The following is an 18857-nucleotide window of genomic DNA, read 5'->3' on the forward strand; positions in this document are numbered from 1 at the left end:
ATCAGGAATCTCACAGCAAAGATCCAGCATTAACTCCACCACCAGCAGTATTAAAATCACGGATTAAAGCACAGAGCTGGCCACTCTTCACTTCCAGGGACTCACCTGCTCCAGTGCTGTTCCAAAACTGAGTTTGGAAGGAAAAACTCTCCTAGGGAGGGACAAACCCCCTGGGCTGTGCCAGGGACTGCAGGGATCCTGCTGGCAAACGGGATTGCAAAGCCCCCAGTGAGGAAATCTGCCTCCCACACACTGAAAAGGCAGGAGACATCCCAAATCCATCCCCTTCCACTCTGAATCCGTGTGGAAACGAGGTGTTTTCCCCCAAAAAAAAAGAAAAAAAAGACAAGACAGAGCCAAGGAGCCGTGCCAAAGGGATATTTACTGCCCGAGCAATGCCCAGCCTGAGGCTGCTCCCCTCCAGTTTTCTTCCAGGAGGAATTCCAGCGGGAATCACGGCCTGGGCTCCTCCTTGCCCGTGTGGTAGTCGGGGGGGGTGTACTTCCCCTCCTTGATCATCTTGTCCCGCTGCTCCAGGATGGTCCGGAGCCGCTGAGCCTGGCAGGGACAGGGGGGGCTCAGGGATCCCTCAGGGGCACCCCAAGGCAGGTCCTGGCAGATGTGAACCCACACTAACCCCGCCCTGGGGCTCCTCACTGCAGTTTGAGGCTCTTCTCAAAGACTTTGGGGCTTTCAGGATGGTCTGTACTGATGATATTTTGGGTTTCCAGCCCAATTTTCTGACCAGGATTTCAGGATTTTGTCCTGGATGTGGAGAAGCGCTGGGGGCAGGGAGAAAGGTCTGCCCCGAGCTGCCCCCAAACGCGGAATGGTTTGGTTGGGAGGGAACCCAAATCCCACCCAGCCCCACCCCCGTGGGCAGCGACACCTCCCACCCACCAGGCAGCTCCAACCCGGCCTGGAACGCTTCCAGGAACGGGGCAGCCTCAGCTCCTCCGGGCTCCCGCAGCCGCCACAGCCCTGGGGAAGGCGCTGCTGCGGGGCCAGACCCCCCTCACACTGACAATGACCGGGCAGCGCTGCCACCCTGCGCTGGAGCCCCCAAACCTCCCCCAGAGCACGGCCAGGAGCCTCTGCACCCTCCTCCCAACCTGACCCAGCACGTCGAGTCCGCCCAGCCCGGAGCTGGTGTCCCCGCTTTGTCAGGACCCTCCAGAGCCGCACGCCCCCCGTGTCCCCGCGGTGTCCCCGTGTCCCCCCGCTCACCCACCATCTTGGTGCGCTGCATGCACTCCATGAAATCCTCGTACTCCAGCTGACACTCGCGGCGGGCGCGGGTCTGGCCCAGCCCGTGCCCGCACTCCACCCACTCGCGCTCGAAGGCGTGGCAGGCCGTGGCCCGGCCGTACGGCTGCGGCATGCTCTGCCGCAACAGCCAGCTGTCCACATCGATGCCCAGCTGCTTCTGCAGGTCCCAGAACGGCATGGCTGCGCTGCTGTCGCGACACGGCCGCTGTCGCGCCGCCGACACCGCCGCCCCCCCTCAGGGGCCCGCCGCTGTCCTTCACGGGCCTTTCGCGACGCTCGCGCCGTCGAGCGCAACCGACGTCGCGGCACCGCGGTGTTCTTTACGGCTGGGCGGAGGCAGAGAGGAGGGCGGCACGAACGGCGCCCCCTGGCGGCTCGGAGGACTCGCTGCACGCCGCGCCCCAGCGCCCCCTGGCGGCCACGGGGTTCAAGGCTGTCCCAGTGCTCCCAATGCTCCCAGTGCCCTCCTCTGTCCTCCTCCCAGTGTTCCCAGTGCCCTCCTCTGTCCCCCTCCCAGTGCTCCCAGTGCCCTCCTCTGTCCTCCTCCCAGTGCCCTCCCAGTGCTCCCAATGTTCCCAGTGCCCTCCCTCTGTCCTCCTCCCAGTGCCCCAGTGCCCTCCTCTGTCCTCCTCCCAGTGCCCTCCCAGTGCTCCCAATGCTCCCAGTGCCCTCCCAGTGTCCCCCTCCCAGTGTCCCAGTGCCCTCCCAGTGCCCTCCCAGTGCCCTCCCAATGCTCCCAGTGCCCTCCCACTGTCCCACTCCCACTGCCCCAGTGCCCTCCCAGCGCACTCCCAGTGCCTCAATGCCCTCCCAGTGCCCTCCTCCCAGTGCCCCAGTGTCCTCCCTCTGTCCTCCTCCCAGTGCCCCAGTGTCCTCCCTCTGTCCTCCTCCCAGTGCCCCAGTCTCTTCCCAATGCTCCCAGTGTCCTCCCAGTCCCTTGGTGTCCTCCCAGTATAGTTCTCCCAGTGTCCTTCCAGTGCTCTCTCGCAGTCCCCAAACCTGGAGATCCCTAACGAGCAAAGCCTCATTAAATGCTGATTGCAGAGGGATTCTCCAGCACCTCCGGCACAGGGTGGGGAGGAAGAGCCAGGGGCTTCCTCACCTGACCCCTCAAGGCCATGCTGGGCTACCAATTATCACATCACTCCTAAAACCAGAGCCCAAACCTGCCAAACCCCTTTGGAAGGCACGCACACCGCACAGGCTGGAGGAGCAGGATTTATGGGACAGGATTTATGGGATGGGATTTATGGGACAGGATTTAGGGGACAGGATTTACTGCCAAGTCCATGAGAGCGTAGCAGGGCCATGCCAGAGGCAGGATGGCACCTTCCCTCTCCCTGGCACTGCCATGGGATCCTTTCCCCCTCTGACACCACCATAGGACCTTTCCCTTCTGGTGCTGCCATGGGATTTTCCCACTGTGGTATGACTGTAGGATTTTTATCCCTCCAGTGCCACTGTGGGACCTTTTCCCCTGGTGCTGCCATGGGATTTTTCCCATCCCAAAACCATTATGGGACATTTCCCCTGCCAGCACCACCACAGGACCTTTCCCACCGTGGCTCCTCCTCCCACAGTGCCAGCATCGCTCAGATGATGCCAGCTGGAGCGAAGACAGGAGGGACACAAAGTGTCTCTGCCATCTCCCAGCCGCAGGACAGGGGCATGCAGAGGCTCTCACGGTCGTCTTCTGCTTGGGGTGGCTTTCCCTGGAAGAGCTGGATGGCTTTCCTGCAAGTGGAGACACCCAGGGGAGCCAGGGGAAGGAGCAGCCCCTTGGAAATGGGGTGGGCCCAGGGAAGGGGAGCTCCAGGGCTCTCCTGTCCCCCACAACAACAGCCAGAGCTAAGCTGGCTCTCTTTTCCCCAGTGAAAAACTGGCTCAAATTTGATAACATTAAAAAAAAAATAAGATTTGTGCCTCTGAGGCCATGATTTTACCCTGAATTTTCAGGTTCTGGCACTCAGATTTCCCCTCTCCCTTGGGCCAAGAGCGCATGTGGAAGAGAAGCCAGCACCTCCCACAGGATCCAGCCCTGCCCTCTCACCCTGCCCATCTCTTACCAGGCCATGCGGGACATGGCGTAGGTGACCCGTGGCTGGGGACCCCCCGTGAGCAGGGACGATGTGGGGGTGGCTGGGATGGTGTAGGCTCCCATGTTCCCAAAAACCAGCCAGTCCCCCACGTGCAGCTGGGGCAGCTCCAGCCCGTCGGCGATGCGATCCTCGGGGAGCCCCCGCGGGCCCCGCAGGCTGCTGCTGTGCCAGGGCTGCTCTGGGCAGGGTCTCTGAGGGAAAATGGAGCAGACACAGGGGTGAGGAGGTCCCAGTGCCAGGGTCTGAGTGGGAATAACACAGAGCAGACACAGGGGTGAGGATGTCCCAATGTCAGGGTCTCTGCAGTAAAAACAGGGAGCAGACACAGGGGTGAGGATGTCCCAGTGCCAGGGTCTCTGAGGGAAAATGGAGCAGACACAGGGGTGAGAATGTCACAATGTCAGGGTCTCTGAGGGAATAACACAGAGCAGACACAGGGGTGAGGATGTCCCAGTGCCAGGGTCTGAGTGGGAATAACAGGGAGCAGACACAGGGGTGAGGATGTCACAATGTCAGGCTCTCTGAGGGAAAACAGGGAGCAGACACAAGGATAAGGATGTCCCATGCCAGGGTCTCTAAGGAAAAACAGGGAGCAGACACAGGGGTGAGGATGTCACAATGTCAGGGTCTCTGAGAAATAACACAGAGCAGACACAGGGGTGAGGATGTCCCAGTGTCACAGTGACCCCCAAAGTCCAAGCCCACGGAGTGGGTACAGCCTCCCCTTGTGGCACGGGGTTGGCTGAGGTGATGCCACCCAGGGTGAGGGACACCCCGGGCTGTCCCCAAGCCAGGTGAGCCCCTCCCTCACCTTGTGCAGCCGGGGCCTGGGGCAGGGGCTGTCGAACAGGAGGCAGCTGAAGGAGCCGTAGATGCCGTCACTGAGGTGATACACCAGGCTCTTCTTGCTGCCACACTCTTCCTCTGCAGGGAAGAGGGGAGAGGGCTCAGGGGGGCTCGGGGACACGGGGGACACATCCTGCTGTGTCACACCTACCGTCAGAGCCAGGCTGCTCCACGGGGATCTCCTCCAAGGCAGTGATGCTGACGGCCAAGGTGAAGGCAGAGGTGACATAGTAACGCCCAGGCCTGGCAACAATGTCCACCCCCCTGCCCTCGGGGAAGTACAAATCCAGGGCAGCGTTTATCCCCGCAGCGATCTGTGAGGGAAGAAAAAGAACTTTCCTCTCGGTCAGCTGGGAGCTCTGCAGGGAGCCAGAGCCGGGGAGAGCTTCCAAGCTCATTCTCTGCGTGCTGAGGGCAGGTGTGGGGAGGTTTGTACCTCTTCCAGCGGGGCTCTGGCGTCCTCGGTGCCGGGGAATCCTCCCCCGATGTCCAGGAGGTGCATGTGGTGTCCCAGCTCCGTGCCCATGTCAAACACCAGCTGTGCTGCAGCCACGGCCTGTGCCAGGGCCTGGGGCTCCAGCCCACGGCTGCCCAGGTGGAAGCTGAGGGCACAGACCCTGTCTCAGCAGGGTTTGGTCGTCCCCAGAGCAGAGGGGACACGGGATTGTCACTCACTGGAGGCAGCTTCCCACATGCCACCCCAAGCCAGAGCCCCACGGAGCCTTTCTTGGGGTGAAACCTGCCCCAAACTGATCCCAACAAGATCAAATCCCTGCCTTCAGAGCAGCTGGAGCACAATGTGGTTCCAGCAGGGCAGAGCTCCCCATTTCCCAGTCCAGAGGGGCTGAGCACTGCCATGGAAGGAGGCCCACGGCTGTACCTGATGCCCACCACCTCCACGGCCTGTTCCTTGGCTGCCTCCAGCAGGCGCCGGCAGGATTTCAGCGTGGTCCCAAAGGTCATGCCCGGCTGGGCACAAGGGATGCAGTCAGCAGTGATCCCCAGCAACATCCTGCACAGCAAAGCCACGCTGTGGTGAGGGGTCTTGGAATCACAGGGCCATGAGAGGAAAAGCCTTTGAGGGCTGGGAAAGCCCTCAAAAATCACTGAGTGCAAATATTAAGTCCAGCACTAAACCACATCCCTGAGCACCACATCTACAAATTTTTTACTGTTTCCAGAGATGGTGATTCCACCCCTTCCCTGGGCAGCCTGTTCACTGCCTCATCACCCCTTCAGTGATCACATTTTTCACCATATCCAATCTAAACCTCCCCTGGCACAGCTTGAGGCCTTTTCCTCTTGTCCCATCGCTTGGGAGAAGAGACTCACACCCACTTTGTCCAACCTCCTCTTGCCCCCCAGAGCCCCTTGCCCGTCCCTGCTCTGGTGGCACTGCCAGACACCCACCTGGCACGGGGGTGGCTCCTGGCCACCTTGCTGAGCTCCACCTCGTTGTCGAAGGCCATCAGCCTCACGCCGTGGGCGGCCGCGTGCCTGATGTGGGCGACCTGCTTGCAGGGGCTGCTGTAGAAGATGCTGTCAGCTGGGACCCCGATGCCCTGGACCCGGGTGATCTCTGCCTGTGGGGAGAAGGGGACACAGGGAGGTCCCCAGGGGCTGGGTGTGGAGCAGGCAGCAGCTCTGGGTCTTGGCCAGCTTGCAGTGCTGAGGAGGGCAGAGCGCCAGCGTTGCAGCCTGGGCTATTCCAGGGAAAAGCTAGCAGAGCTCAAAGGGATCATAGTGGACTTTGTCCTGGCGTGGAGAGCTTTAAAAACGCCATGAGAATGGAAGAGGGAAGCCCAGGGCTGGGGCTGATCCCTGCTCTGAGCTGTGACAACTCTTGCACTTTCTTCTCCTGGAAACATGTCCTATTTAATTTAATTACATAAAAATGAGGGATTTAATTTTGCCTCCTCTCTGAAAGTCTGGCTGTTGCAAATGACAAGCAGGAGGGAGCAAAAAGCTTTGGGCTCAGCCCTAAGGACACCAAGAGTTGGACAGCTGTGGCAATGACACCCCAGGGATGTGCTGTGCCACCAGCCAGGACAGGAATGCGAGCCAAAGGGAACAACACAGAGGGGACAAGGATTTCTGGGCTGTGACAGCAGAGGGAGACTCCTGTCCCTGTAAATGTCACCTAGAGCAGAGACTTAGGGAAGGAGGGTGAGCTCTGCCACTCCCCCACAAACCCTTCCCCTGGAGCTGTCCTCCCACAGCCCTACCTTGTTGGCACAGGCAAATCCTGCCCCCAGCTCTGCCAGCAGCCGGATCACCCCCTCGCTGCCGTTGCATTTAACTGGGAAATAGGGTTTCACTCGGGGCAAGGCCTTCAGGAACCGCAGGTGCTTCTTCACGATGTCCCCAAGGTCTGCCACGAAGAAGGCCTGCTGCTCGCTCTGGGGGACAGCTGGGGTGAGCAGCAGCTCCGGGAGTGCCTTTTCCAAAGGCAGCAGCAGAGCATCAGCCCTCACCTCTTGGCACAGCTCCCCCAGGAGGTTCTCCAGGAGGTCTCTGGTGGTGAAGCCCTCCTCCACCATCAGGAAATTGGATTCGTTCAAGTACCCGTTCATGGCGTGATGTTCTGGGTGTGGTGATGCTCCTGGAGTAGGCAGTGGATTCTAAGGATGAGATACACTGTAAAAAGGAGAGGAATATTAGAGGAAAGGTCAAGAAACTCCATCAGCACAGACCACCCAGCCTGGGATGCCCCTGGGTAGAGCTCTGTGCTCTGCTCCAAACCAGCGGCTCAGCAGAGCCCTGCTGTGGGTTACAGCATCTTCCCCGGGGGAGGAGACACATTTCTCTGCAGTTCAGAGCTCTGTTTTGGCACACAGCAGCCTTGTCTCCATCAGCAGGCACCAGCACAGTCAATAACAAAGCCAACTGCACCACAAAGAGCATTTCTAGGCCAGGACAGGCCCCTTCACGCTCTGGAATGCAGCTGGATCTGCCGAGGGCTCAGTGGGGTGAACATCCCATATGGATTCCAAACAGCTGAAGCCTCCTGGACTCACTTTCCCAGTGGAAAGGCCCAGGACAAGGGAGGCACAGGCCACTGGCTGACACCAGCCAGGCTCAGGACAGCCTGCTGCCTGCTGTGGATGCAGTTCCACGGCTCTCCCGTGACACAGGGTGTGGAACAAGGGGACAGTTAAGCAGCACGGAGTTTTCTGGTTCATCCTAGCAGAGCTTTAGCTTTGAGCTTGTCCCCTCGCAATCTCCTGCCCTGGATCCAGCCCAGCCCAAGGAGCTGGCAGGGAACATTTCCACTCCAATAATTCAGGTCTGGCTCCAGGGCTTTTCCAGGAGCATGGTCTCTCTGACTTGAAGTGTGCAGAGGGCAGAGGTTTCATTTCTCATCACCTCCTCCCCACAGAGACCTCCTGACAGCATTCCAGGGGGCACTGGGAGAAAGACCACGCTGACCCCGGAGCTGCAGGATGTTGTAATGCATTGAGCAAGCACCACCAGCCAATTCCAGAGATGGGGACTGGGATAAAAAACATGTTTTGAAGCCCTTAGAGCTTCATAATCAGGAAAGGAGAGCAACTCCTCCAGCTTTACCCTTCACTCCCCATCACCAAACAGCACCAGCCCACACTGGTTGGGCACAGAAGGGATGAAATGGGTCATTCCTGACAGAACTCGTGCCCCAGCCTCGGACATCCCCTCCTTACCACGGTCCAGGTGTCCCTCCCGGGTGTCCTGGTGTGCTGTCAGGGGGGCTCCCCGAGGAACGCCAACCTCCTGCAGCAGCCTGAGGTGTAGCTGTGCCTGGGGGTCTGGGGTCTCTGGGGAGAAGAGAGGGGCACTGACAGCACCATACCCTTCACCCCCATCCCCGAATTCAGCACCCCAGGCACTCTAAGCTCTCTTCTCACTGTGCCAGGCAAAACAGCTCCCCCACAGCACCCCCCCAAAGCCCTCTTACCTCAGAAAGCATTTAAACAGATTCTGCCATGGGTCTCCCAAGAGAATGAACCGGCTCCAGGGCCGGCTGTTTGTCCTGCCCCGGCTCCCTGCCTGCCCCGAGCCCCTGTAGAGGATCGGGGGGGGCTCTGCACCCCTTCTCTTCCAGCGCTGCCTCCCTGCTCTGCCTCCCAACCGTAGCCATGACAACCAAATCCCGCCTCCCCATTGGCCGAGCCGCCTGCGAGCATCCTTCATCCCTTTTGGAGAACGCTCCTCCTCCTCGCCCACCCTCTCCCGAGGCTGGGGCTGCCCCCTGCAGTCCCCCCGCGCTCTCACCGAGTCCCCGCAGCTCATCCCCAGCCCGGCAGCCCGGCCCTGCTTCCCGCGGCTGCGCATCCTGAGCGCGGGGACCCTCAGGGGGAAGAGAGCCCGAAATACCTCGGAAATGCTGCTGCCAGGAAAACCAGGCTTCCTGCAGGTTAAAGGCTGAGCGGTGTCTGGCTGGGACTTCGGAGAGGGGGAGGTGGCAGGGGGGATGTCAGGGACTGATCCTGCCCTTGCTGAGCTGCTGCTGGTTTTGGTGGGAGCCCCAGCGGCAGATCCAGCTCTGCCATCAATGCAGATGCTCTGTCTGATCCGTGAGACCTGGCTCTTGGAAATGGTGCCACCGCTCCATCCCAAGCAGGAGGGGCTCAGCAGGGATTTTAAACGCTTCTTGTTAACTGTGCAGGTCCCTCTTTGGTGTTGCTGAGGAGGAAATGTTCTGTCTGTGGAGGGGTGGCTGCCCCCACTGACAGGTGACTGAGATGGATTGACTTATCCTAGGGTTTCTGTATTCAACACTGTGGTCTTGGCTTTGCCTCAGACTCTCCTGGCAACCAGGGCCAAGGAAGCTCTTGTCTGCTGTGAGATCCTGGCCGGTTTTGCCTGTGCCCTGGCCCATCACCAGCACTGGACTGTGCTGTGTGGGATGTGGGGACCATGCAGAGAGGTTGGGAGAACAGAGAGATGCAGAGCCCCGCAGTGCCAGTCCCTCCTGGATGTGCTGGGCAGAGCTGTGATGCACAGCCCACACAGAGCAGGGCACTGAGCCCATCCCACGCAACGCCAGGGCATGCACAGCTCAGAATCACAGGATCAATTAGGCTGGAAAAGATCTCTGAGATCACGAAGCCCAACTGTGACAGGACACCACGTTTAACCGGACCACAGCACCAAGTGCCACGTCCAGTCCTTCCTGAAACACTTCCAGGGATGGTGACTCCACCACCTCCCTGGGCAGCCCATCCCAATGTGTAACCTTCCTGTGAAGAAATTCTTCCTAATGTCCAACCTAAACCTCCCCTTGCATAGCTTAAGACTGTGTCCTCTTGTCCTGTCACTAGCTGCCGGGCAGACAAGCCCTACTCCCACCTGCCTCCAAATTCCCTTCAGGTAGATGCAGAGAGTGAGAAGGTCACCCCTGAACCCCCTTTTCTCCTGGCTCAGCCACCCCAGCTCCCTCAGCCGCTGCTCATCAGACTGTACTCCACCCCGTAGCCCTTCTCTGGAGATATTCCAGCAGCTCAATGTCCTTCCTGAACTGAGTGCCCCAGGACCGGACGGGCACCCGAGGCGCGGCCTCAGCAGCGCCCAGGACGTGGGCACAGCTCGGGGCACCCACGTGGCGCCACAAACCCCGCCCACCACCGGATAACCACGCCCACTTCCGCTTTAACCGCGCCCACTTCATGGAAAACACGCGTTAAATTTGCATATTCTAATTTATTATTTGCATAGCCCCGCCCACGCGGCGCTGTCCCCGCCCACGAGGCGCGGGCCGGGCGCGCAGTCGGCGGCGGCCATGGCTCCGAGCGCGCAGGCCGGCGGCGGCAGCGGGCAGGCCCCGGCCGCGGGGATCCGCCACGGCATCCGCGCCGTGCTGCTGGGCCCGCCCGGCGCCGGCAAGGGCACGCAGGTGAGGGCGATGCGGGCGGGGACGGCCGGCGGGACCGGCCCGCCCGGCTTTGCGCGCTGCCGGCGCTCAGCGTGTGACCCCCGCGGGGAGGGACGCGGCTGTCCGGCCTGGCGGTGCCCGCGCAGGGATCGCGGTGTGCGGGGCGTTCGTGGGACCCGGCCTCCCTCCCGCGGGAAGCATCCTGCCCCCAGGGTCCCGCTCGCCGGATCCCTTTGTCCCGGGCCAGGGACAAAGGTGTCGCTGAGCACCGGGGCTCTGTGCCGGGCCCCGCCACGTGCTGGCCGGTCAGCGACTGTGCCGCTGCCGCCAGAGCGGGGCGAGGCCCCGCCGGGCCGGGCATCCTCAGCCTCCGAGGGCCGCTCTCACCTCTGTCCTCTCCTGCAGGCCCCGAAGCTGGCCGAGACCTACTGCGTGTGTCACCTGGCTACCGGCGACATGCTGCGGGCCATGGTGGCCTCGGGCTCCGAGCTGGGCAAGCGGCTCAAGGAGACGATGGATTCGGGGAAGCTGGTGGGTCACAGGGAATGGACACGGGCTGGCAGCACCTGGAATGAGAGCAGACAAAATCCATCTCCTAATTAGAATTGTCTAATTAGTGTAGGAAGGCAAATTGCAGGGTGAAGGTAGGGGATGATGGGGGCTTTCTTTCTATCGCCCTGCAGGAGAAGCATCCTATACAATCATCCTTTTGAAAATTACTATTTGCTTTCCAGCAGCCTGTGGCCTTGGGTTGTTTTTATCTTTTAGGGGTGTAGTCTGGCTGGCAATTTTCTGGCTCCTGAACACTGAGGTGACAGAGTATCCTTGGCATTGCAGGATGTTACAGCCCTGCTTTGCGGCTCCTGTGTCTCTTCATGTGATACCTGAGCTGCAGGTATCACTTCAGAGGGTTCATCTGCATCCCAGCTCTTGCATAAGCTCGATTCACCTGTAACTATAAGGTGAAAACAGACCTAAAGGTGTTGCTGTGGTAGTTACAGCAGCTGCTGTGTGAGAGAAACACTTCGGATCCCCAAGAGCCACGAGTTAGAATCTCTGACATTCATTTTCTGAGGGTCTCGTTATCTCATCCTAATGACTGAAATCTCTCAGGGAAACTTGAGGGACCACAAATTGCAGTGACTTGCCCCAGTGTGGGGCAGATCTCGAGCATCGCTGCGGCTGCCACGGGCTCGTAACACCCCGGGGAGAATCTGCAGGTCCCAGATGGGGAGAGCAGCCTTATCTCACTTCTGTCCAGAGCTCATTGCAACACCGAGCCTGCAATACCCAGCTGGTTATGAAAGATAGGGACGTTATCTGGCCAGGCTGGTGGTATCTGCCACGTGTGTGTGTGTGTGTGTGGCAGGCAGCTCCACGGGTACATCTCTGTGATAACTCAGCTGGGAGCACAGCAGCATTTCAGGATGGAGTTTATGCTCAGGATCTTTTTTTCTCCAAAGGGTATAATCAGGAAGGCACAGAAATGACTTGTTGCTTCCTCCCCCGCTGCCTGCAGGGCTGTTTGTGTGTTGTGACAGCCTGGTCCCCAATCCTGCTGGGTGCCAGCTGTGTGTGCTGGGGAAAACAGCGCTGCTGAGGAGAGCTGCTCTCAAATAAACACCTATTGTTGGGGCTCCAGCATCTCTGAGTGCTACAGTGTGGAAAAGGCACTAATCCCAGTGGTATGCCGAGATTGTTAGATGGGAAAGAGCTATCCAGTGAAGCCAGAGCTTGTCAGCAGCTATTGGGCTTTTACCTTCATACCAGGTTTATGGGAGTCAATGAGCAACTCTGCTCTGCCCTTCCTGCCCGGACCTGCCTCCCGAGGGGGGGATGTGTAGGTGAAGGTACAAAGTAACAGGAAATCGGGGTTATGTTGATATTTTGTATTGTGCATTGGTAAATAATAATAACCTAAGGAGTTTGAGCTGCCACTGTTCCTTGCAGCGCAGTAACCTTTGTAACAGTGAGGTTACAGAGCTGGTCCAAGTCCCTGCGCAAGCTGGAGTGTCCCTGGAGTGAAATGTGGCGTTGCCCATGTCGTGGTGTTGCAAGGAGTGCTGCTCTGATGTGGGCAGGTCTGAGCAGGCAGCCTGAGCATTGAATCATGGAGTCACAGAATATCCTTAATTGAAAGAGACACACGAGAATTATCGAGCCCAACCCTTGGGCCTGCACAAAAATCCAAAATCCTACCCTGTCCACAAGGGCAGCAGCTGTGTGTAAATTCAGAGTGTCCTTCCTGACAACATACCTGTCTGCAGGTGAGTGATGAGATGGTGGTGGAGCTGATTGAGAACAACCTGGACTCCCCTCCCTGCAAGAACGGGTTCCTCCTGGACGGCTTCCCACGCACAGTGAAACAGGCAGAGATGGTAAGGGAGCCCCCAAGCATGGGGGCTGCTCCAGCACCTCCTTCCCTCAAAACCAGGGGTCCCTGCTCCCTCAGCCCCTCTGAGGTCGGTGTTTGCTGTTGCAGCTGGATGAGCTCCTGGAGAAAAGGAGAGAGAAGCTCGACTCCGTCATTGAGTTCAGCATCCCCGACTCGTTGCTGATCCGGAGGATCACTGGACGGTAATCCTGCTCTCCCTGTGCCCAGTGCATGGGTTGGGATTGCCCAGTCTGTGGAAGAGCATCCTCATTTCACATCCCAGTTGTCCTCATGGTGCTTAGGGCTGGCAGTGATGCTGGTTTCTATTGCTGCCCTGATCCCTTGCCTGTTCTCCTGTGCCAGCCTTGAGCAGAGCCCCTTCCTTGCCCTATAAATCAGGGATTTCTATAGAAAATCTCAGCTCACCCCTTTAAGTTCCTCCTCCAAAGCTGTTACTGCTCCCTTACACGGGACACTGAGCACATCTGGGCACCAGTGAACTTCCTGCAGGGTCAGGAGTGTGTTCTCTTGCACTCTTGTCCAGACCCCTTTCCCAGCAGAGCAGGAAATAAAACTCCTCTTCTTCATCTCTCAGTGCAGCTGCTTTTCCAAACTGAAGAGGCCCTTGGTACAGAAATAACTGGAGAGAATTTTCTTCCAAGTGAAAGGCTAATGATGGTGCTGTGGCAGATGTTTCTGTGCTGCTGAGTGGCAGGTTCAGGAGATCTTGTCCTTTGCTGACTCTTCTTTTCTGTCTCAGGCTGATTCACCCAGCGAGTGGCCGCTCGTATCACGAGGAGTTCAGACCCCCGAAAGAGCACATGAAGGACGATGTACGTGAGCTCCCAAGGCTCCAGCTGACCTTGCTTTGGGTTTAGCTGATGCTTTGCAGTCTCTCCCTGGAAAAACTCATTTCTTTCCTTCTCTTGTACCTTCTTGCCATGGCTTTCTGGGGAGTGTGGGGAGCTGCTTGGGCAGCCTGAGCCCTGCGGGGAACGAGGCCTGGAGGGATGGAGGGATGGATGGATGGATGGATGGATGGATGGATGGATGGATGGATGGATGGATGGATGGATGGATGAAGGGATGGATGGAGGGATGGATGGATAGAGGGATGGATGGATGGAGGGATGAAGGGAGGGATGGATGGATGGATGGATGCATGGATGCATGGATGCATGGATGCATGGATGCATGGATGGATGCATGGATGCATGGATGGATGGATGCATGGATGCATGGATGCATGGATGGATGCATGGATGCATGGATGGATGATGGATGGATGGATGCATGGATGGAGGGATGGATGGATGGATGGATGGATGGATGGATGGATGGATGGATGGATGGATGGAGGGCATGGCCAGTCTGCAGAGCTGGCCCAGGCTCTGCCAAGCCTCAGAACTTGTTGGACTCTGTCCACAGCTCAAGCTGCGGTGGGTTGTGGCTGGTTTCCATCCTGGGGAGCAGCTGTAGCTGGTGCTTGGTCTCGAGGCTCCTTTTAGCAAGCAGAGTGGTGTGTGGGGAAAAAGACCACGGTGCTGAGCCCTCCTCTCTTCAGTGACTGCTCTGGGACTTGCTCTGGCTGCCCTGGGTTCGCTCTGTCTCCTCTGCACACCTGGAGTCTCCTGTCCTGGAGGAGGGGAGCAGGGAGAGAAGGGGGGAACACCCCAGGCTGCAGCTCTCTAGAGATGTCCCCTTGCTTCTCCAGGTCACTGGAGAGCCCCTGATCCGCCGCTCGGACGATAACGAAACGGCGCTGAAGACGCGGCTCAAGGCCTATCACACCCAGACCTCCCCCCTGGTGTCCTACTACAGCAAGAGAGGGATCCATACGGCCGTGGATGCCTCCCAGTCTCCCGACGTGGTGTTTGCCAGCATCCTGGCAGCCTTCACGAAAGCAACATGTAAAGACCTGGTTATGTTCATTTAAGGCTCTGTCCCAGGACGGGGCTCTCCTATTTTTTCTTCTCTCTTTCTCTGTCTCTGTCTCTCTGGGGCCAAGGAGGGTGAAGAGCTGAGCAGAGTAGAAGGGGAAGGGAAGAGGTGATGCAGCCCAAGGCAGGGCTGTGCTAATTCTCTAATTAAACGAGCTGTTAACGGTCTCGATGTGGCTGTATGTGAACGTCAGTGTGTGTGTGGATGTTGGGATTTTGGCCTCTAGAGGCCGCAGCGAGCCCAGGCTCCAGCTGCCCGAAATGGGCTCTGCACTCTTTTAGTTCGAAAAGCCTTTGTTTCATCCTAGAAATGCACTCCCTGGAAGGAGCTGTACTCCCAGCTCCTCCTGGCCTCCCCACAGGGGCCTTGGAGAAGGTTGGGCGTGTGGGGGAAGGATTTCACAGGAGATGTGAAGCTGCAGGATTGGAACCTGGGGTTGCTCTGTGTGTGTTGCTGTGGGAGCAGCCTGAGGGACAGCCTGGCTGCTGCTCGGGGTTGGGTGTTCTCTTTGTAAGTGTTTTATTCCCTGTGGGGTGGCAGGTTCCTGTTCTGATGGCACTTGGGGGGACAGAAAGAGGGTGGGGGGCTTCAACCTTTATTTATTTGTGGGATTTATAGCAAATTAATGAGATGTTTCTTGCTCTTTTTAATGTGAGATCTGTGGTTAGAACTTGACAGTTACTGTGTGGCAGATTGGGATGTCCTGAGGATAAGAAAAGGACTTGGGTTTTATCCCTTCACTCTTGCCTTGGTTTTGACCAGGGAGAGGAAGATGCATTGAGCTTCTCCTGATCCCAAAGTCTAAATATAATAAAGCCTTATTGCAAAACAAATGATTTCTCAAGGCTGGAGAGACAGCGTTATTAACCACTGGCTCCACGTGCCCTTGAGCTGACGACCTTTGTTGTGAGCTCATGGAAATGTTCCTGTTTCTTGAGCAAATGCAGCAGCTCCGTCAGGCTGTGTTTGAGGACTCTGTGTGTGCTCAGTGCCTCAGCCTTCCCAGGGCATTGTGCTCTGTGTGGTGACACTGCAGGGCTGGCACTGACCTTTGGCCGTGAGAGATTCCAGCCCTTCCTAGAGGACCCTGCTGTAAATATGGATTGCCCAGATGAAACTTTGTCCTTTGGCATTCCATGTGTGTTTACTGATTGTTATTGAGTATCCTGCTCTCTCTCTCTCTCTCGGGATGGCCCACTCCATCCTGTGCACTGAGCTGCTGTGAGCTCCGTGGCCAGAGCAGATGTTTAATCCTCAGGAATCCCTTGCTCTTTCCTTGATAATTTCTCTTTTGCCTGACAATCCCCTCTCTGTCCTCATACATCCTTTCCGGGGATAGAACCTCTTCCCTTCCAGCAAACTGGAAATAACACCAGCAACCAAAAGCAGTGGACTTGTTGCTCTAGAAAGCACATGGCTGAGGAGAAAGGCTCTGACAGAAAACAAGGCTGGTTTTGGCAGCAGCCCGTGGTCCCCTGGGATTCCCAGGTGGCCCTTGCTCTGTCTTTGGGTTTGCTGTGGAAGGATAACCTGGAATTGGTGTGCTGGGAGGTCGGGATAGCATTTAGGATGGGCCTGGTGTGCCCCAGGGAGTGAGAAAGTGTGTGAGTTACAGCTGCCCTGGCATCCTGGTGACTGAAAGAAGTTGTGTGGAAGCAGCTTTTATTTTGAGAGAGTCAAAGGGAGAGCTGTACTCCCTACACTCTGGGAAGGGTTTCCAGCCAGCTGGCATTCCTGGATTTGGTCAAGGTTTTACTCTACAGCAAGAGCAAGTTGTTTCCCCACTCTCCATTCCTTTCCTCCTTTGTGCTTGCTTCACATCCAGCTCACCAGCCTTTTTTTCTTTTTTTTCTTCTTTTTTTCTTTTTTTGTTTTTTTTTTGCCATAAACCATGCTTAATTTTATTTGTTTATTTTTCCCTAAATATTTTTTTTCTCTCTGTTCCCATTTATTCCAGCTGAGTGACTCCATCGAGCAGATGAGACACCACCAAACGCTGCACACTCTGCTGCATCACCCATTGCAGCCCTTCCCTGGGTGCAGGGAGGGCAGCTGGGAGGGGGGTATGATTGATGGGAGGGAGGGAAGGAGGTGGTAAACAAGGGGTCGGGGGGCTGATTTGGTTGGGTTTTGGTTGGATTTCTTATTTGGCAGAATCATTGTGAAGAAGAGGTGGCCTTCTCCGTAGAAATCATGTTTGTGGAGGCAAAACAATTGTGGAGAGGGAAACATCTCAGTTTTTGACCTGTTGGAGGGCTGGGCTAGATGTTATTCCAGGCTTCCCCAGGACCTTCAGGGCTTGTCTCATGGGTTCTTGGTACTCTGAGGCCACTGAAAGGTTTGCTGTGATTTTTTTCTGAAGTTGCTTCCTATCAGCGAGGACCAAAACGAACAAATGATTCATCATGTCTGAAATGGAAAGGAAAAAGAGATGCCCGTGGTCTTTTCCTGGAAGTTTTGTTTTTCTTGTTCTGCTGCATTCCTAAACCCTGGCATAGAGACTTCTCAAGGATTCTCTGCTGCTGAACAGAGGGGCCGTGGCTCTAGTCCAAACCTGCCTTACTTGGGAATTGGGGTGGCTTTTCTGTGATCATGACCAAGCTGGAATTCACACAATGCTGAAGAAATGCAAAAGAGACTTGTCTTAATTTCCTGTGAAAATAACACTTAATTGGGGGTGGTTTTTTTGCATTTCTTTTTAGATCAAATGGTGCCTTGTCTAACCTCTGAATCAATAATAAAATAACCCCTTTACATTTGTATCTGGTGCTGTGTCCTCTTTGACCTGCAGACAGTGTGGAGGATGAGGAAGCAGATGACAGCATCAACTAACAATTGAGCTGGGTGGATCCTGGGGCCTGATCCTATCTCAGGGATGTTCTGTGCAGCTGGAAATGTGGCTTGTAATTCCTTTTATCTCTTCTCCTTGCCGAGTGTGTCCAATGCTTTAGATCACCATAGCAATGGTGGTTTTTTGCTGGTTCTCTCTCCTGTTTCTTCCTGTGTAAGGCTGAAAGCACCAAGCCCCTGTGTATCCTCTCTGTCCAGAGCTCCTTGCAGTATTTCAGCTGATGTAATCCCCTTTTTTCCTCCTCCCTTTGAATCTCCAGTGTGTGGAGGAGCTGATGTTATTTCCTTCTCTCCTCCTGCACCAACTGGAAGCCACATTATTGTGTCTTCTGTTTCTGCCTTTCATACTTCGCTGCATCCCTCCCTCTCTCTAAATTCACAGGGGAAAATCTGTCCTAATGCAGGGAATGAGAGCATTTCCTGGCCTCCCTTTCTCCTGCCTCCGCAGGGACTCTGACCCTCTGTGGTATCCCAGAGGAGGCTGTTCCTGATGGACTGATGGAGGTTTGTTTATCCATGGTTCTCGCAGCCTTTATTGTGTTCAGGCACCAGAAAAGGTTGGGCTGCATGTACCCATTTCGTGCAGAAATTATTGGTTTTCCAGCATAATTAGGCTCTCTGCTCCTCCGCCATTCCGTCTCTGTGCTCAGGTGTTTCCATCACCTCTCTGTACCTCCCATTTCCATTCCTGTGCCTCTCTGCCCTTTGTGGTGTTCTTCTCTTGATCCTTTTGATGGTGGATGTTGAACTGTGCTCTTCCTCCTTGTCTGCGATGCTGTCCTCTGCTCCTTGCCTGCTGTTGTTTTAAAAACCTGTTCTGCCTGCTCCTCTTGGCTTTCTGCTCTGTGGGATGGAGGAGTCTTGGCTCCTCTGAGCTGAGCTGCCTCTGTTTGATCCTTGCCTGAGCGTGGAGCATGAAATGAATCGTTGGGGAGCTGTGGGGAGGCTGCAGTGGGGAGTCTGTGAGCTCAAGCCTGGATCCTCTGGAGCTGGATCTGTGCTGTGACCTGTCTCTCTCAGGCTGACCTTGAATGTTTTCCACAGCACACGATGCTCTGCAGGTGCTGTAAATTCCTTCTGCTCAACCATTTCGTTCCAGCAAGCTGCTTATCAGGCACTCTTTTGAAAACTGTTCATATTTCATACACACAATTATTCAGCAACTATAAAAGGGGAAAATTCCTATTTATAGCACAAGGACCAGCATCAAATAGGACACTGAATTCTCACTGATAGAGGAAGTGACCTGTTCTCTAATGCAGCAATATTTCTGCTGAAAAGAAACAGCATCTTGAATGGGGGGAGGGATGAAAGCCCTGGGCCATCTCTTTCCATTAAAAATGTGCTGCAGTCCTAAAAATGTATCTGCCCTTCTCCCTTCCCAATGAAACCATTGGAGACAGGGATTGCAGGAAAACCTTTCACTGTGGATTTGTGGTTAGTGGTAATGAACCCACCGACTCCTGATGGTCTGGTTTGGAGCTGGTCTTAAATTTCTTGTCAATAACCTGATCTGTGTGGGGGCGAAGAGGAGCCGCTGCAGAGATGTCTGTGGGGAGTTTGTGCCATGCTCATGTGCACAGCCCTGGAGGAGCGAGCACGTGGGGCTGAGGAACAAAGAACTGCC

General features: G+C 56.4%; 3 protein-coding genes across 4 annotated transcripts; 1 reads left to right on the forward strand and 2 right to left on the reverse strand.

Annotated features, from left to right (window-relative positions):
• Positions 1-363: 363 nt before the first annotated feature.
• Positions 364-1570, reverse strand: NDUFS5 (NADH:ubiquinone oxidoreductase subunit S5). Its single transcript, XM_063418838.1, has 2 exons — positions 1232-1570; positions 364-558 (listed from the first exon to the last, which is right to left on the reverse strand). Exons 1-2 carry the CDS (start codon positions 1445-1447, stop codon positions 454-456), a joined length of 321 nt encoding a protein of 106 aa, XP_063274908.1. The 5' UTR covers positions 1448-1570; the 3' UTR covers positions 364-453.
• Positions 1571-2482: 912 nt separating this feature from the next.
• Positions 2483-9907, reverse strand: AZIN2 (antizyme inhibitor 2). Its single transcript, XM_063419231.1, has 10 exons — positions 7895-9907; positions 6689-6851; positions 6440-6613; positions 5625-5797; positions 5095-5226; positions 4651-4816; positions 4366-4528; positions 4180-4292; positions 3336-3559; positions 2483-3003 (listed from the first exon to the last, which is right to left on the reverse strand). Exons 2-10 carry the CDS (start codon positions 6785-6787, stop codon positions 2862-2864), a joined length of 1386 nt encoding a protein of 461 aa, XP_063275301.1. The 5' UTR covers positions 6788-6851; positions 7895-9907; the 3' UTR covers positions 2483-2861.
• Positions 9908-9926: 19 nt separating this feature from the next.
• On the forward strand, positions 9927-17142 carry AK2 (adenylate kinase 2). 2 transcript variants are annotated; one of them, XM_063419233.1, is made up of 7 exons: positions 9927-10086; positions 10471-10596; positions 12333-12443; positions 12548-12642; positions 13200-13272; positions 14154-14349; positions 16338-17142. In XM_063419233.1, exons 1-7 carry the CDS (start codon positions 9973-9975, stop codon positions 16343-16345), a joined length of 723 nt encoding a protein of 240 aa, XP_063275303.1. In that variant the 5' UTR covers positions 9927-9972; the 3' UTR covers positions 16346-17142. The 2 variants fall into 2 exon arrangements, with proteins under 2 accessions (XP_063275303.1, XP_063275302.1); XM_063419232.1 differs by lacking the exon at positions 16338-17142 and having other exon boundaries at positions 14154-14390.
• The last annotated feature ends 1715 nt before the right edge of the window (positions 17143-18857 follow it).

The sequence above is a fragment of the Prinia subflava genome, chromosome 24, assembly GCF_021018805.1.
Source record: "Prinia subflava isolate CZ2003 ecotype Zambia chromosome 24, Cam_Psub_1.2, whole genome shotgun sequence".
Taxonomy (NCBI): Eukaryota; Metazoa; Chordata; class Aves; order Passeriformes; family Cisticolidae; genus Prinia; species Prinia subflava.